Raw genomic sequence first — 15,786 nt, 5'->3', positions numbered from 1 at the left:
GTCTGTGTTTTTTTTTTTTTTCGCAATTGCCTCGGTGGGTTTCATGTTAATTCCACTCCTGATCTCGTTGTTTAACAAGGCCACCACACAAGATAGTAGTAATAGTAGTAGTAATAGTAGTAGTAGTAATTCATTGTCTGATATTGTACCATCGTTTAATCCCGCTAACAGTATCGATGATATATTTATACACGCATACGTCTCCTCGTATGTTATTTATGTCTGCTTGTGCAATTTTATTGGTACATGTAGATACCTTTTACGCGATAATATTGAGTATTTAAGCTACACCGACAACAACAGAGATACCAGTTCCAACCACCGCCGGTATCACGTGTGTTGCTGATAATACGCCGATTGACGTCGTTTTTCGAGCGACCAGCGAGGATATCACATACACAATATTGTTGATGACTATGATTCGTCTGCGATATATTTTGTTGTTTTGTCATGTGCTTGTCGATGACTCTTCCAGCTATGCCTTACACACATATTCTTGATCAAACAGAATTGATTATGTAGGATTCATTATGTGTTATACTAAGTAAACAACTGATGTGTTTTCGCGACCAATTCCAGACACCACCAAAACGTCTTTGTGGTTAGCGTTTCGTCTTCTGGATACAATATAAATGTTTCCTCGGCATTTTGACGACTGAGAAGGTTTCAGAAAATCTGTCGGTGGAATGAAGCCATAGATATGTCTTATATATCTCAAATTTAGCGGCGCTAAACACGGAGAGACTATACACCCTGGTAACCTCAGCGGATATGTTTAATATAGTTGTTTTGGATTGACCATGTTGCTAGCCCAGCCGCCACCGTGTGTACCGCCTTGATGAGCTGAGTAGTGTGAATTACACTATCTTGAATCATTTTTACTTTCAGGGAGCTTAATGTTGACGACTCTTGGTTTTCGAAAGAAATCATCATAGAATCTATTCATGAAAATCCAAAAACGCAGTTATATGATTATTATATTCAGATCTGAACGGGGCCAGTCCATCATTGATTGTCATTAACGAGGTCATCATCGGAATATTCTGTTGTCCACGCATTTCTTCGTTGCAGCGTCATCATTTGATTCTTGTTCTCTCAAATTAGCAATGTTATTTCCGCTTATGTTGAGATCGCTAGTCATTGCATCACTGGCATTATAAACACCTTTTCTGATCTAGGTGTTGTTGTTGTCCATCTCTTTTTTGTTGCCACGTCATCATCTGAGTTTGGTTCTCTCACACTGATATTGTATTTGTGCTCATGTTGAGATCGCCATACATTATATCTCCAATTATTCTAATACGTCAGGTAATATCTCCCATCATTATTAGAATTGGTTCGTCTGAGTTTTTCATTATACCGATTTTAGTAAACACCCTAAGGACTCGTCTGGAACTCGCAGAATAATATTTGTCAACGAGATATTCCTCATCTTTAACCGTCCTTGCTAATCCTGAAAAACAACGAATTCACTTTTTTCAACATCGACGAGACGCAAAAGATCAGAAAGTTCATCTCGTGTTGCATATTTGGATAAATCAAAGTCACCCTGGACATTGCCGCTAGCAGATCTTCCGGAAATATCTACCATTTTAAACTATTAACCTGTTTTGAACGAAATTGGACGGCTACGCCGTCTGGTGGGATGCTCATGCAGAGCTTTATGAGGCGGTGATGATGACATTGACACAGCATTAAATACCGCATGTATTTCTAGACCGCCTATAGGTGGATCCGTTAATGTCTGTGCTGGTAATGTTTAATATCACACTGGTGGAATGCTATGCATTCTACTGCTGGTATACTGTAAAAATCCTCTCGGTGGTGCCAGTCAGTTTGAATAAAAAAAATGCGTATGCAACCCAACGAGTACCAGGGCGGAAACTTACATCGAGATTATTGATACCGGTTTCAACCTGGTTTGGTTTTTCCGGTAATTAATCACGAATGAAAACACATCTGATTTATTTATGTTTAATTGCTGAGCAGCATCAAGCAAATCAAAACTGGACATGGGACGCTTTAAACGAAGCGTCCTCGGCGGACTCAAACCTTCATCATACCGCACTCCTGTAAATCTTCAACCCCGTCCATGTTTTGGAGGTGTTTATGCAGTGTCCTGTTGCTTTTTTCAGTGCCATAACGGCAGCTGTTCCAACAGCAACAAGTGCAGATGCTTTTGCAACAGTTGGAGCCACTGCTGTAATTAGGATTGGTAACGCCGCTCGAAACGGAAATATTCCGCCAGTTTTTGTTATGTCGCTGATCACATTCTCAGAAAGATCAACTCGAACGCCAGTTTTTTATTTCTTGGCATCATTTTAGTGTTGGAGCTGACGTTCAGTCAACGATAATTGATTTGGGCCCGGCAAGGCCTCTGAATTTTGCATCAGAATTCTTCTTCGATGCGGATTGAAGTTTTTTAATCTGACCAGGCGTCAGAATAACATTGACGTGATGATATGACATGATAACATCATGAATGATCTAATGACATATTTTCTACCTGCGCATCAATGACTATCATTCGCCTTCAAGCAACGTTGTTTTGTCTAAAAATATGACATTGATTGCTCTATAACCACCAGGACCAAGCGGTATATCGTTAACAGTAATTCGCTTATGTATATCAGTGACAGAATGTCTGAACAAATCGAGGTGTTCCAGTGAGAAATAATAGATTGCATACAGAGTTGAAAAATCACGCTAAGATATCTGCAAACCAGAATCAACATTCTGATCACGCCCAATAAATCTCATCAAACTATGATACACCCGTGCTACGTTGTTTTGTTCGAAATTCAGTATTATGTATTCGGCTGGTTCCTAATGTCCATTTATCCTCAGCGAAACCGCAAACACAGATAATAAAAATCCTCAGCGAAACCGCAGACACAGATAATAAAAATAAAACATCATCGGGTTTCTTTCTTAATTTTCTAATGTTGTGTTACCTTGAAACGCATCGAATATATGTCGCGGTGCCGAAATTCCCCGTTGAGACTTTGCTGTGCTTGTAATATCTTGCAGGACCGAGTCTTATCCACATTGGTCATCTGCAGCGTATGGATTATTGTTATCCCTCAAACATCAACCCTGAACTTCAAGTACTGCCTCGGCAGGCAAGAAATACCTGGATGTATCTGAACTTGTAGTTCGATTCGCCCACGTTGGTTTGGTTCTCGTGCTTCATAAGAATAATACTAATAGTGCGAGTCTGTCTTTGATCGATACAGTGCCAATACTCTTATCACGAACAAGTTCGATGGCTTTGATACCTAATTGTTTTGCAATCGGGGTAGCTTTGGGGGCTCCACTTCTAAATAAACATTGAATAATATCACCGAGACTATCTCCGTAGATCATTTTATAAACCGGTAATCAGGTCTACGTTGGACATTGTGTATACTCGTGTTATTTTGTTATCGCCGATCTAATTGATCACTCACTGTAGTAATCGTAGGTAATTTCATGGATCAGCGCTCGACAGACGCTTCTGTCCATGACGCAACCGGTAAATAAACGCTGCATAAATAGCTGCTTCATTTAATAATCGTGGGAATTGTTGCCTGCTCGTCTTCCACCAATTAAAATTTCTAGTCGATCAGCACCAGCGAGGACATTATTGGAACAAAATTTATCTTGAATCACTGGCGAGAATTGTTTTTTTTATGACGTCTATCGAGAGTGCAAAGGCCACTTCCGGTCGTTCCTTCAGATGGTGGTTCGTCTTGTAGATCTGGTTGTCGTTTAGGAGAGCGCTGCCGCATGGCTATTTTACTCAGTATTTCCTATTCCGTTATTGTTTTTGACCTAGTTTTTATACTAGATTTTCTTCTTTCTTCTCCTGCTTTTTCAATTTGCTCTTTTGTTTCTTCTTGTTCTTGTCTTTCTTGATTCACTCTCTCTATATAATCATCTACTATCCTGTCGAAATTGTTAAAATCCTCATAATCATTTCTCACTTGATCATAACCGGAAACAATACGATAAGCATATTTATGCCAAGCCCCAAGCGCTCGAAAGTCAACCTGAAAACGTACTGACTGCTGAGAATTTGCGTACATCCATCACCAGTAGAAACCAGGGCTCGCCCAGGGCTGGGGTGCAAAACATTGTCAGCAATCAGTACGTACTCGGTTGGCCGTAGAACAGGTGGGCGTGCGAAATTTAAGGACAACCTTCTGTATTTCTAGTATTTCGTATCTAGAAATTCACGGGGGGGGGGGGGTATGTCAAGTAGAGATAAATAGCCAAAAAATACATAATGATCGACATAAGCGGCAATAAAGTGGCAACTAAACTAGCACAAACAAAAACCTCAGCCTCTATTGTCTGTTTTTACTGCTTTTAAACGATATATAAATTTTTTTAAATTTGGCCATTATTTGTCATTTGAATCATGAGAAAACAACAAGGAAGCCACGAAACTGCACAACGGGGGCAATAACAAGTTTTTCTTACAACGATTGGTCACGAAAATGGAGCCTTGTATGTAGTTTTTGGCGTCATTTTCAACTATGTCTGGCCGCAATTTTTTTTGTTCACCCCCTGTGTTGCTTCATTATCGCAAGCATATGTTTTACCCAAGGTCCTTTGCATTATAAATTCAACTTACAATCTTGAATTGCAAAAGAAAAGAGGACAAAAAAGAACTCACTGACATCTTATAAGTCCTGTAATACATTATATCTCCGCTGTGATACAAAATTATAAAATTGTCATGAGGACGGGAAGATGGGAGAGGGAGGGGGCAGGCACAGACCATCTTGGCAATTGACTAGTAATCAACTAGTAACCTCACCCCTTTATTTATATAAAATATTTTCAGCTCAGTTGAAGCTTTCGTAAAGTGACTACATGTATCGTAGACTCTATGGTATCAACATGTACAATACAATTTGTTTCAGACAGAATCTTTGATGTTTGTGGTAGCAATGAAACTTTGAAATCGGGTTGGGGAGTTATCCGAAGCCATCCGACTTACCCCTGGCACTTCAGTGATACTATTTGGCGCTGTCAACGGAATATAAAGGTATAATCTGTATCGAAAAAACTGGGTATGCCCAGAACGTTCTTTATGTGCCTATGTAACTGTTGCTATGATTGGGTTCATGTATGCTTGCCATACGTCATATACAGTTTTGAATATATATCGAAAAGCTAAAGCTTAGCAGCGGACAAAATAGCATTGGTCGAACGTTGAATTAATTTTAAAAGGCAGTATATTAATACATTACGAATTCAATAAAATGAGATAAAGAAAATCCTTTCACAGCTAGCATTGTGGCTCATTCAGATCTCCAACATACGAGGGTCTGGTAAATGCTTTATGATCTCTATTATCAATAGAGGGCGCTTTGGTCAAAGTTGGTTAAAACGAACTACTAAGAAATTTCTCGTTATCTCCAACGTTATCAAGATATACTTTAGGCAATCATTCAACTTTTGTACTATCGCGCTAAGTGAGGGCCAGTACTGTCTGGCGATACACTATAGAAATCCGTACATTGACCAGCTCGGCTGGTACATATGTTAAGTGTCTAAAACTTAGTTCCACACACTTAGACATTTTACTTTGGTTGTGATTCTGGTTTTCTTTTGTAATGCCTTGCTAAAGTCAATCTAATTATATTTGTATTGCAATTTGAAGTAAGTAAAATTCTTCGTAATAATGTAACAAAATAAGTTTTTGTCAATCGTAAAATTGTCTTTGCTCACTGAAGCACATTTTCTTTGCAACTCTTCAGTTTTGGAGATGAGTAGTTCTTGCACGTTGTCAAGCTCTTTAATATCAGAGGTAAGTAGTTATTGCATGTAGACAACAGTTTCATAATGCCTAAATTGACATAATCGGTTTTGAGAAACACAGAAACTATTATAGGTATGGGATCATTCACGTATGTTGGAAGCTTAAAATGATATCGTTAAAGAGTACCCTGCAAAGAAACGAACATGCCAGAGGCTAGTCTCAGTGTGACCCAGTGACATTGTCAATGTTTAAGCGAAGCATTTCGTATGATCAGTGAGTAAAATTGATATTTAACATTTTGGGAAAACTCCATTCTGGCGCTTAATGGAAAACTATCTTTTACCAGGCCCTCGTTTCCCAACGATCTCAGTGAACAACTCGAAAAGCATTATTAAGTAAGGGGAGTAAATCTTGCTATAAAATATTTAGAAGGAATAATCCTAGCTTGTGTGGAAGATATTTCTTTCGCCTACGTGATCAAGACGACGCTTTTTATGCCAGCAGGACGAATTACCAATTGCAATGTGCTCACACGATTATGTACACATGACAGATTTACATATTTAATATTGTGGCAACATGTCAGTAAGAGAATACCGCTCCAGTGGCTAGTGGTTAGAGCGTCCGCTTCGAATGCGGGAGGTTGTGGGTTCGATCCTCGGCCAAGTCTTAACAAAGACTTACAAAAATGGTACTAGCATCTGCCTCAGCATTAAGAAGTTAGTGTTAGAACTGGTCGGCCTGGTGTCAGGATAATGTGATTGGGTGGGATATGATGCTACATGTCTGAGGCATGATGCCCCAGTGCTAGACATCACTATAAACTGCCACACTGCAGACATCGTAGCGAAATGACTGAAAAATTGTTAAAACTACGTTAACAATCAAAGTTACACAGAGAGAGAGAGAGAGAGAGAGAGAGAGAGTCAGACACATTGCCAGGAAATCCAGTATTTCAAAATGGTGGCAGACTGGTTTACGTCTCTATTATAACACACCTCCCCGCTGCTCTGTACCCTACACTGGCTATCCATTCGATCCATAATCAAACACAAAATGTGTTCTCTGTGCTACGTTTCACTGTCGGACTCTAGTCCAACATACCTATCCGACCTCACCCAAGTGTACACACCAGCAAGATACTTACGCTCCTCTTCTGACAATCGTCTAGTCATTATTCCCACTATGAAAACAAAGTCATATGAACAGCGTTCTTTTGCATACCAGGGCCCAGCAACGTGGAATGAATTGCCCACTGAACGTACACAAAGACACAGTGATCCCATTCAAGAGTGCTCTCAAAACTCACTTATTTCGACTGCAAAAACAAACTTAAAGACCTAATAATGTTTCCTACCTTAAATATTCTCAGCGTGTTTTTTAATGTTTTCTAATTTCATGGTGTTTGCGTTTGTAATCATATCATTATATGTTTTTTTTTTTTATCTTATAGGTATTGTCTAATATTGTAAAGCGCTTAGAGCTTCTAATGATTAGGCGCTATACAAAGACCTCATTATTATTATTATTATTATTATTATTATTATTATTATTATTATTATTATTATTATTCAATTGTAGGGGTTTTGTCCTTTACGGATAGTTATTTTTTCTTCCAGGTTTTCAGTTTATATCTTCTTCCTCTAGCTCTTCGTCAAAATCAAGTTCGTAATAGTTTCTTCTCTCCTGTTGTTTCTTAAGGCTTCTTTTGGCTTTTTGGCTTTTTCTTTAGTCTTGGTTTCTCTACATTCCCTTTATTAAAGTCTGGTGTCATCGTATCTGCTTTTTGTGTTACTTTATCGCAACTAGAGTTTTGATGGCCTTGTTTCTGTGGGTTCTCTCTTTGTTGTTGTTGTTGTTCTTTTACTTCTTTCTTTTCTTGTTGAATGCATGGTTTATCTTTTTGTTGTTGTTGTTGTTGTTGCTGTTCTTTTGATTGTTGTTGTTGTTGTTTGCCTTTTCCTGTTTCTCCTTTGTGTCGTTGAGTAGGTTGATGTTTATGTTGTTGTTTATCTTTTTCTTTATTTGTCTGTTGTTGCTGTTTACTCTGTTTGAGAAAGATCGTTGGCTCACTGATACGAGTTATCCCTGGGGGCCCCCGAGTTGCCGAGTGGTCTAAAGCGCCCTCCGTTACGGATCACAGCCATCTCACCTCTGTCTGCGTGGGTTCGAGTCTCGGATTCGGCCAGTGTGGGTATGTGAGAAAACTTGCCAGTAGTTTCCCGTGGGTCGGTGGTTCTTTCCTAAGTTTTCCCGGGTACTTCCTCCACTATTAATACTGTCCGCCATGTATAGCCTATCTTGTGTTGAAAGATGGCGTTAAACCCTACAACAACAACAACGAGTTATCCCTTGTTTTGTCTGGTCTTGTGTTGGGCACTTCTTAGGCACGTGTCCAACTTACCCACATTTGTTGATATATATACATATATATCATATGTACCACGTCTTTACCGGAAAGCCAAAGAGAAAGAAAACTTTTTTTCATCGTGCAGAGTTTTTATCTTTCTATTTATAATATTCTAATTCCATTTTATATTGGATATACCGGACGGGTGTCCATCCTAGCCATGATTCTTCACTTGTGTATGTTCTCTTTGTATCGAAGTATTTCTCTAGCTCTGATAATTCCCTGTTTCTCAACATTTCCGTTCTGCACGAGATGCACGTGGAATATTAAAGTCTTTTTGCCCAATGTTATATTTGAATTTTTTCTATATGTTATATTTCTAGTTATCCATTCTAGTCTGTTCATGTATATTCGCCCCAAATTCTATGGAACTGCTTTCAATCCCGTGACTTGGGGGCAGTTTGTTTAGTTCGTGTTATGGCAGATCAATATTCGAAGACCTCAAGAATGAGTTTCAGAATACTAATATGTTCACGAACTTGTAACCTGATGCAGAAATATATTGTGGCAAATCGGATGCACTGTACATTATTACTGAGGCTGATTCGCTTGTATTTAAAGTTCCGCTTATGAGATTTAAATCTGGAAACATGCACGAAACCAGGCCAATACTTTTTGTTTTACTTAACAACGAAACATGCGTATTATTGTGTGCCCCGTATATTAAAATAGGTTTAAAGTATATACGTAGAATAACTGACTTAGTGTTCGTGAAAGAAGAGTGTCGGCACTTGTAAAGTAGTAAATTTTTAAGAACCTTTTGACGTGGACTATGGCCCTCAGAGTGATCGCTGATAAATTAAAAATTTCATCTTCCATCATTACTATCTACACCCGATCACCAGCTCCTTTAACACATTAACCCCTAGCGACTACTTAACGGGGCAGGAGGTAGTAGCCTACTGCCGAGCTCTGTAGCGTCATGGTCATGCATGATACACTAACATGGGTGGTATTATAGAAAGGTAGACAGATGTAGCTCTACAATGATACCAAATAATCTGGAATATCTAGTTGCACTACAAAATACAGACTAAAGGAAACTCATTTTTTGGACCCGGCTTTTTTCTACCCAAAATTCGCCCGTGGTCGGAATCCGATTTTGTGTCTGGATTTTAGGCTTTTTGGCCTCAGATCTAAGGCAAACCGGTATGAACTGCAAACATACAGATGAGCCTTTGAAAAAAGTAGGATAAGATGGGCATTTGGAATAAAGAGTGGTCTCGATACAAAAATAATGGCTCCGTTTAGCAAAAAAAAAAGAAAATTAAAAAAAAGAACTGCAACTTTTACCCTTCTGCTCATGCGCGAGTCAAATAGACAATTTAAAACGATGTTTCTAACACAACTAGGCAGTATGTTATTGAAAGATCACCGGGGATTTGGTGTTTTCGGATCTATTCAGAAATAGCTTTCAAAATGTGTTTCCTACTCGATTTTCAGGCAAAGATGACAAACACCTTTAGGGGTTAATGTGTTAAAGGGTACATGAACATTGCTGGACTACTTTCGCACTACTGCGCGGAAACAAAATCACGTAACATGTTGGAAATTAGGTCGCTTGTTAAACTATTAAAATAGTGTTAATCAACACACGTACCATTGGTATGTATTTTATATTCATTTGTCCAGTTTCAGAACAGGTTTGATTTTATGGGACTGCTCACAAATCGCGTTTACCATGCGAGATAAATCTGACCAATGTTGTCTCCCCTGACACCGCTGGTATGTTTTCTAGTCAAAAACCGATTTTCCACTTCGCCCTGTTTCACAAAAGTTCTAAGTTTCCAAAGTAACCAACAACATGTAAAATAATTTGAACTATTTAAGCAACATAAATAACGATGTGCTGAAAAATTACGTTAAACCCTACAACAACAACAACATTTGCTTATCAATAAACCATGGAAACAAATTAAATGGGACCACACAAAAATACACGTATTCGAAAGAGTGCTTAGCTAAACTAGCTATCTTCACATTACGAAAATAGTCTAGAAAAGATTTCCATATATAAAAGGCTATGAAAGTCAAGCGGATGATTAGTAGTAGGCAGACATTGCTGCCATGCAAGCATGTTGTTGTTGTAGGGTTTAACGCCATTTTTCAGCACACGATAGGCTATACATGGCGGCCAGTATTAATAGTGGAGGAAGAACCCGGGAAAACCCCAGAAAGAACCACCGATCCACGAGAAGCTACTAGCAAGCTTTCTCACATACCCACATTGGCGGAATCCGAGACTCGAACTCACGCAGACAGAGGTGAGATGGCAGTGAACCGTAACGGAGAGCGCTTTAGACCACTCGACCACTCGGGTCCCCCATGCAAGCATGTGAAATCCACACCAATAGATACAAACATGTCTGAACAGTGATAAATGCTTTCTGAAAATTATTCTTGGACTGAACAAATAAAACCGAAATTGGTAGATGACATACACGCTAAATCAGAGAAATCTTCAAATAGACAAAACTTGAAAAGGTACAATTTGACGGAGGAAAAGAGTTTCATAACATAAAAGCTACGGATTTGTTGGAAAATGAAAACACAGAGTACCTTTTAATTTACTGAGACAACACACTCATTACACAATAAACATGACTCATGTTGGAGTGATTATTAAAGAAACAATCAGAAGATAATAAATATGGATCAATCTGTTTGGTTACATGACACCTGACAAATTTTCGAATTCCTAAATTTAAAATTGTCAGAATTATCATAGATATCTAACAATTCATTTGATATGTGACAACTGAACTACCGCAAAAGCATGTCTTGAGACACCTCAGATGAAAATAAAATACTGAATAGATAATGTTTAGAAAAACAGAACTGAACACCGCGTTCTCGGGAAGCCTGCACCTACTTTTATGCTTGTTGCTTACAAACGTAAATATATAGCTATAAGGGAATGTACTGTTGAGTACTGGTGAGAATTGTAAGCTGATGAAATGAATTATGTGCTAAATAAAGAAGAACATGGACTTTCTTCTTTATTCATGATACCAACGGTCTAACCAATGGATGCATTTCAAGATTAAAGCCAAGCATTAGATCGTATATGAGTCTTAGTTTTGGTGCACATGTACATCTATTGCACAGTATGTTTTGAAAGTATCAGACACTATTAAAAATTCAATGCGTTGTTTATCTTAGGAAAACAAGGTTATGACATTGACGAAAATTTCACGGTAAAATTCCAACAGTACATATATTTTACTCTACACCTTTGATCACCTACGTAAAAATAAAAACCTACGTATGCCTAAACAAGTGAAATGGTATGTTCGGCAAGGAAAGAAACAACATGCATAGTACTCTTGAAAATTCAAGTTATCAACCAGCAGTCATTCCAGGCTATGCTGATGATGTTTTTCTAGTTAAACCAATCAAATAATCAGCTAAACTTTTCAATCCAGTCTAGATTTTGTCCAAATAGTATACACGTGTAGCAAGAGGACCTCCTTCACATTCACTTACCACGATTCTTACCAAATTTGCTTTAGAAAGAACACGTGTTCAAATTATAATTTCTATCGCTATAGGCGTAGCAGCTGTTGTTACACGTGTTCAAATTATAATTTCTATCGCTATAGGCGTAGCAGCTGTTGTTACACGTGTTCAAATTATAATTTCTATCGCTAATTTCTATCGCTATAGGCGTAGCAGCTGTTGTTACACGTGTTCAAATTATAATTTCTATCGCTATAGGCGTAGCAGCTGTTGTTACACGTGTTCAAATTATAATTTCTATCGCTAATTTCTATCGCTATAGGCGTAGCAGCTGTTGTTACACGTGTTCAAATTATAATTTCTATCGCTATTGGCGTAGCAGCCGTTGTTACACGTGTTCAAATTATAATTTCTATCGCTATAGGCGTAGCAGCTGTTGTTACACGTGTTCAGATTATAATTTCTATCGCTATAGGCGTAGCAGCTGTTGTTACACGTGTTCAAATTATAATTTCTATCGCTATAGGCGTAGCAGCTGTTGTTACACGTGTTCAAATTATAATTTCTATCGCTATAGGCGTAGCAGCTGTTGTTACACGTGTTCAAATTATAATTTCTATCGCTATAGGCGTAGCAGCTGTTGTTACAACTCTTTTTTTGGAATACTAGTTTTAGTCTCTCCCCTTTAGAGAGTTTCCTCGTGATCGTTGATTTAATATTTTCCATGTTGGACATGTAAATATTTTTCAATTTCTTTTTCTATTTTCCACTAGTTCTGATCTCATAACTTAAAAGTTTTTCTATTTCACTATGTAACATATCTTTTACTATCAGTTGTTTCCTCCTCGGTTTCTTGTCATCTTTTCGTTTCCATTTCTGTTTCTGTATTCTACTGTGCGCGTTATGGCAAGTTTTGAAGTAACTACTAATTCTGTAAAATTCATTGAATTCAAACTGTTTTGACTACTTTAAAGTGATATCGTATGTCATCTTTCAACTAACTATTTAAATCGTGTTTAGTTACCTTTCCACTTTTCTTGCCAAATGAATGGACGATAGTGAAGAAAAAAATTTCACGAAAAATTGTTTTCAAAGAAATCGAAAAAGTACTTTTACAACGGAGAGTTGAACTTGCAAGATAATGTGGACAATTTTAAAAGAATTTGAAAAAAGCAAAAGCCCAAAAATTAAAAGGAACAAGAGTCTTCATGGTTTTAAGATGCTCAATCTAAACCAGGTGAATGAAATAAAATATACTCAACACTACCTATTGATTGGTGATGGTGTAACTGTTTGTGATGGTGTAACTGTTTTAAACATATCGTTCATTTGGTCAAAACTGTACAGAGGCATTGTCGCACAGGGCGATTTGTTCCCGAGGGACAACATACGGCGGAACTATGGAACATATGATGTTGCATTTAACAATGAACAAGCGAATCAACAAGATAACAACCGTACGAGTGTCTTTTAACGACGTTGTCGCTATCGGGCAAGACGTATTGCTCAGCGACAACGCGGAAGCATGTACAATGCAGAACCAGAAATGCTTTAGCAATCCACAATGTATGATCTTTATACTGGAACGCTCAAATCTGCTCTGACAGCATCCAGTTTTTAAAAAGGGATTTATGATGTCAATAGGCTCAGCTTGAAATATGGATAGTGAAGTAATTCATTGCAAACTTAATTTATACCATTTTTCGTTAACACATAACAAAATTTACAATGAAATAGCAGGCACTGCTTTTGCAGCTTCAAACATCATACATTTGAAAATAGGTATTGAAGTTTACAATTGACGCACCATCAACAATGGATATTGAGGAAACTTACAAGCTGAGATTTCCAGTTTGTTTTATCTAGAGACTATCGGATAGCAATAGGACAAAAATTGTTACTCAGTAAATGGACTGCAGTTTCGCTATTGTAAATACCATGTCGCTGTGCAGCAAATCCGCAAGTACGAGAGCCATAGGTTCGTTCTATTTTTCCGGTACACTTGATAACTTAAATAGTAAACTGTCCATTTCGTTGCGAAATAACCGATTTATTTTGGAGTATTTCGGATAAATCTCTTTTACTGCATAAATGACAATAATGAAACAAGCACTGTTATAAATCCTCGATGGCTATTACAACCTTGATATGTATTTGAATGAACTTAAAGAGGCGATGATTGCAAATGCCAACTAAGAAAATGTTGTTGTTGAGAGTTTGGAACACAACTCAAGAGTTAACATCGCTTCGACTGACTTTATACTGTTTACATAACCAACTACAATTCTAAATTTTAGGTATCAATAAGGAAAGAATTATTCAAGCATGAACTGAACAGAGGTGGTTTTCATAACGTATACATGTACTTCAATTAGTGGCACCTAAAATATTAAAATGGAACTCATTCTACCTTGCTAGAGCGTTTGCCACTAAAACATGCTTTTCATGATAACTAGAATTCGCACAATGTTAAATATAACTAGAAACAATTAGTAAGGGATGCAACAAACGGATTAAATATCAGCATCATAAATGAAGATGGATACGTAATAAACCTTTACTATAGGACTGTCACGCAGTTTTTGCTTAGCTATGAAAGCTCCCGAACAGTAGGTGCAGATCAGGAATTCAGAGTGTGCGTTTAGCTGCTCAAACAATTTAAGTTGTTTTTAACGTAAAGTAAATAGAGTAAATTGTGTGAGGAATAATTGGAGAAATAATGCTTTGCGGTCCTAGTGAATTACAAAGAAAGCAAACATAGATGAAAAAGAGGCTGTATTAGGTGACACAATAAAAAATTAATTCGATCTCAGCAATCACAGCATTGCCAGTCAAGCGCAACCAGTCAAAATATTGGATGCGGCTAATGAAAAGGTGCATAAAACAGTTGATAGCCATAAATAAAAGACGACATAATGGATAGAGCAGATAACTTCGCATACATTCAAAAAAACGTAGTCCGTAACAAGACATATGAAGTTATTTCCCTTCCTCCATACGCACACTTATCCTGCTGTCACTGCAGATACTGGTTTCTCTTCCTCTATAGGCATTCGTATCCTGCTGTCAGTGCAGATATTGGTTTCTCTTCCTCTATAGGCAGACGCATCCTACTATCAATGCACATACTGATTTCCCTTCCTGTAATGGCATTCGTATCCTGCTGTCAATGCAGATATGGTTTCTCTTCCTCTATAGGCATTCGTATCCTACTATCAATGCACATACTGATTTCCCTTCCTGTATAGGACGCATCCTACTATCAATGCACATACTGATTTCCCTTCCTGTATAGGCATTCGTATCCTACTATCAATGAACATACAGATTTCCCTTCCTGTATAGGCATTCGTATCCTACTATCAATGCACATAATGATTTCCCTTCCTGTATAGGCATTCGTATCCTGCTGTCAATGCAGATATGGTTTCTCTTCCTCTATAGGCATTCGTATTCTACTATCAATGCACATACTGATTTCCCTTCCTGTATAGGCACACGTATCCTACCATCAATGCACATACTGATTTCCCTTCCTGTATAGGCATTCATATCCTACTATCAATGCACATACTGATTTCCCTTCCTGTATAGGCATTCGTATCCTGCTGTCAATGCAGATATGGTTTCTCTTCCTCTATAGGCATTCGTATCCTACTATCAATGCACATACTGATTCCCCTTCCTGTGTAGGCATTCGTATCCTACTATCAATGCACATACTGATTTCCCTTTCTGTATAGGCATTCGTATCCTGCTGTCAATGCACATACTGATTTCCCTTCCTGTATAGGCACACGTATCCTACCATCAATGCATATACTGATTTCCCTTCCTGTATAGGCATTCGTATCCTACTATCAATGCACATACTGATTTCCCTTCCTGTATAGGCATTCGTATCCTGCTGTCAATGCAGATATGGTTTCTCTTCCTCTATAGGCATTCATATCCTACTATCAATGCACATATTGATTCCCCTTCCTGTATAGGCATTCGTATCCTACTATCAATGCACATACTGATTTCCCTTCCTGTATAGGCATTCGTATCCTGCTGTCAATGCAGATACTGGTTTCTCTTCCTCTATAGGCAGACGCATCCTGCTATCAATGCACATACAGATTTCCCTTCCTGTATAGGCATTCGTATCCTACTATCATCG

At 38.1% G+C, this 15,786-nt stretch overlaps 1 protein-coding gene across 3 annotated transcripts in view; it reads left to right on the top strand.

Annotated features, from left to right (window-relative positions):
• The window catches only part of LOC149802630 (uncharacterized), a 74,981-nt gene that overhangs the window by 52,968 nt on the left and 6,227 nt on the right, over positions 1-15,786 (top strand). For all 3 annotated transcript variants that reach the window (XM_089951952.1, XM_089951950.1, XM_089951951.1), the window contains exon 6: positions 4,911-5,035. In XM_089951952.1, coding sequence (XP_089808078.1) covers positions 4,911-5,035 — 125 coding nt within the window. The remainder of the gene's footprint in view (positions 1-4,910; positions 5,036-15,786) is intronic.

Source organism: Sinohyriopsis cumingii, chromosome 3 (genome assembly GCF_028554795.1).
Source record: "Sinohyriopsis cumingii isolate HCF-2022 chromosome 3, ASM2855479v2, whole genome shotgun sequence".
NCBI classification, from domain to species: Eukaryota; Metazoa; Mollusca; class Bivalvia; order Unionida; family Unionidae; genus Sinohyriopsis; species Sinohyriopsis cumingii.
The sequence above is the reverse complement of the archived record's forward strand: the minus strand, read 5'-3'. Positions and strand labels throughout refer to the sequence as shown.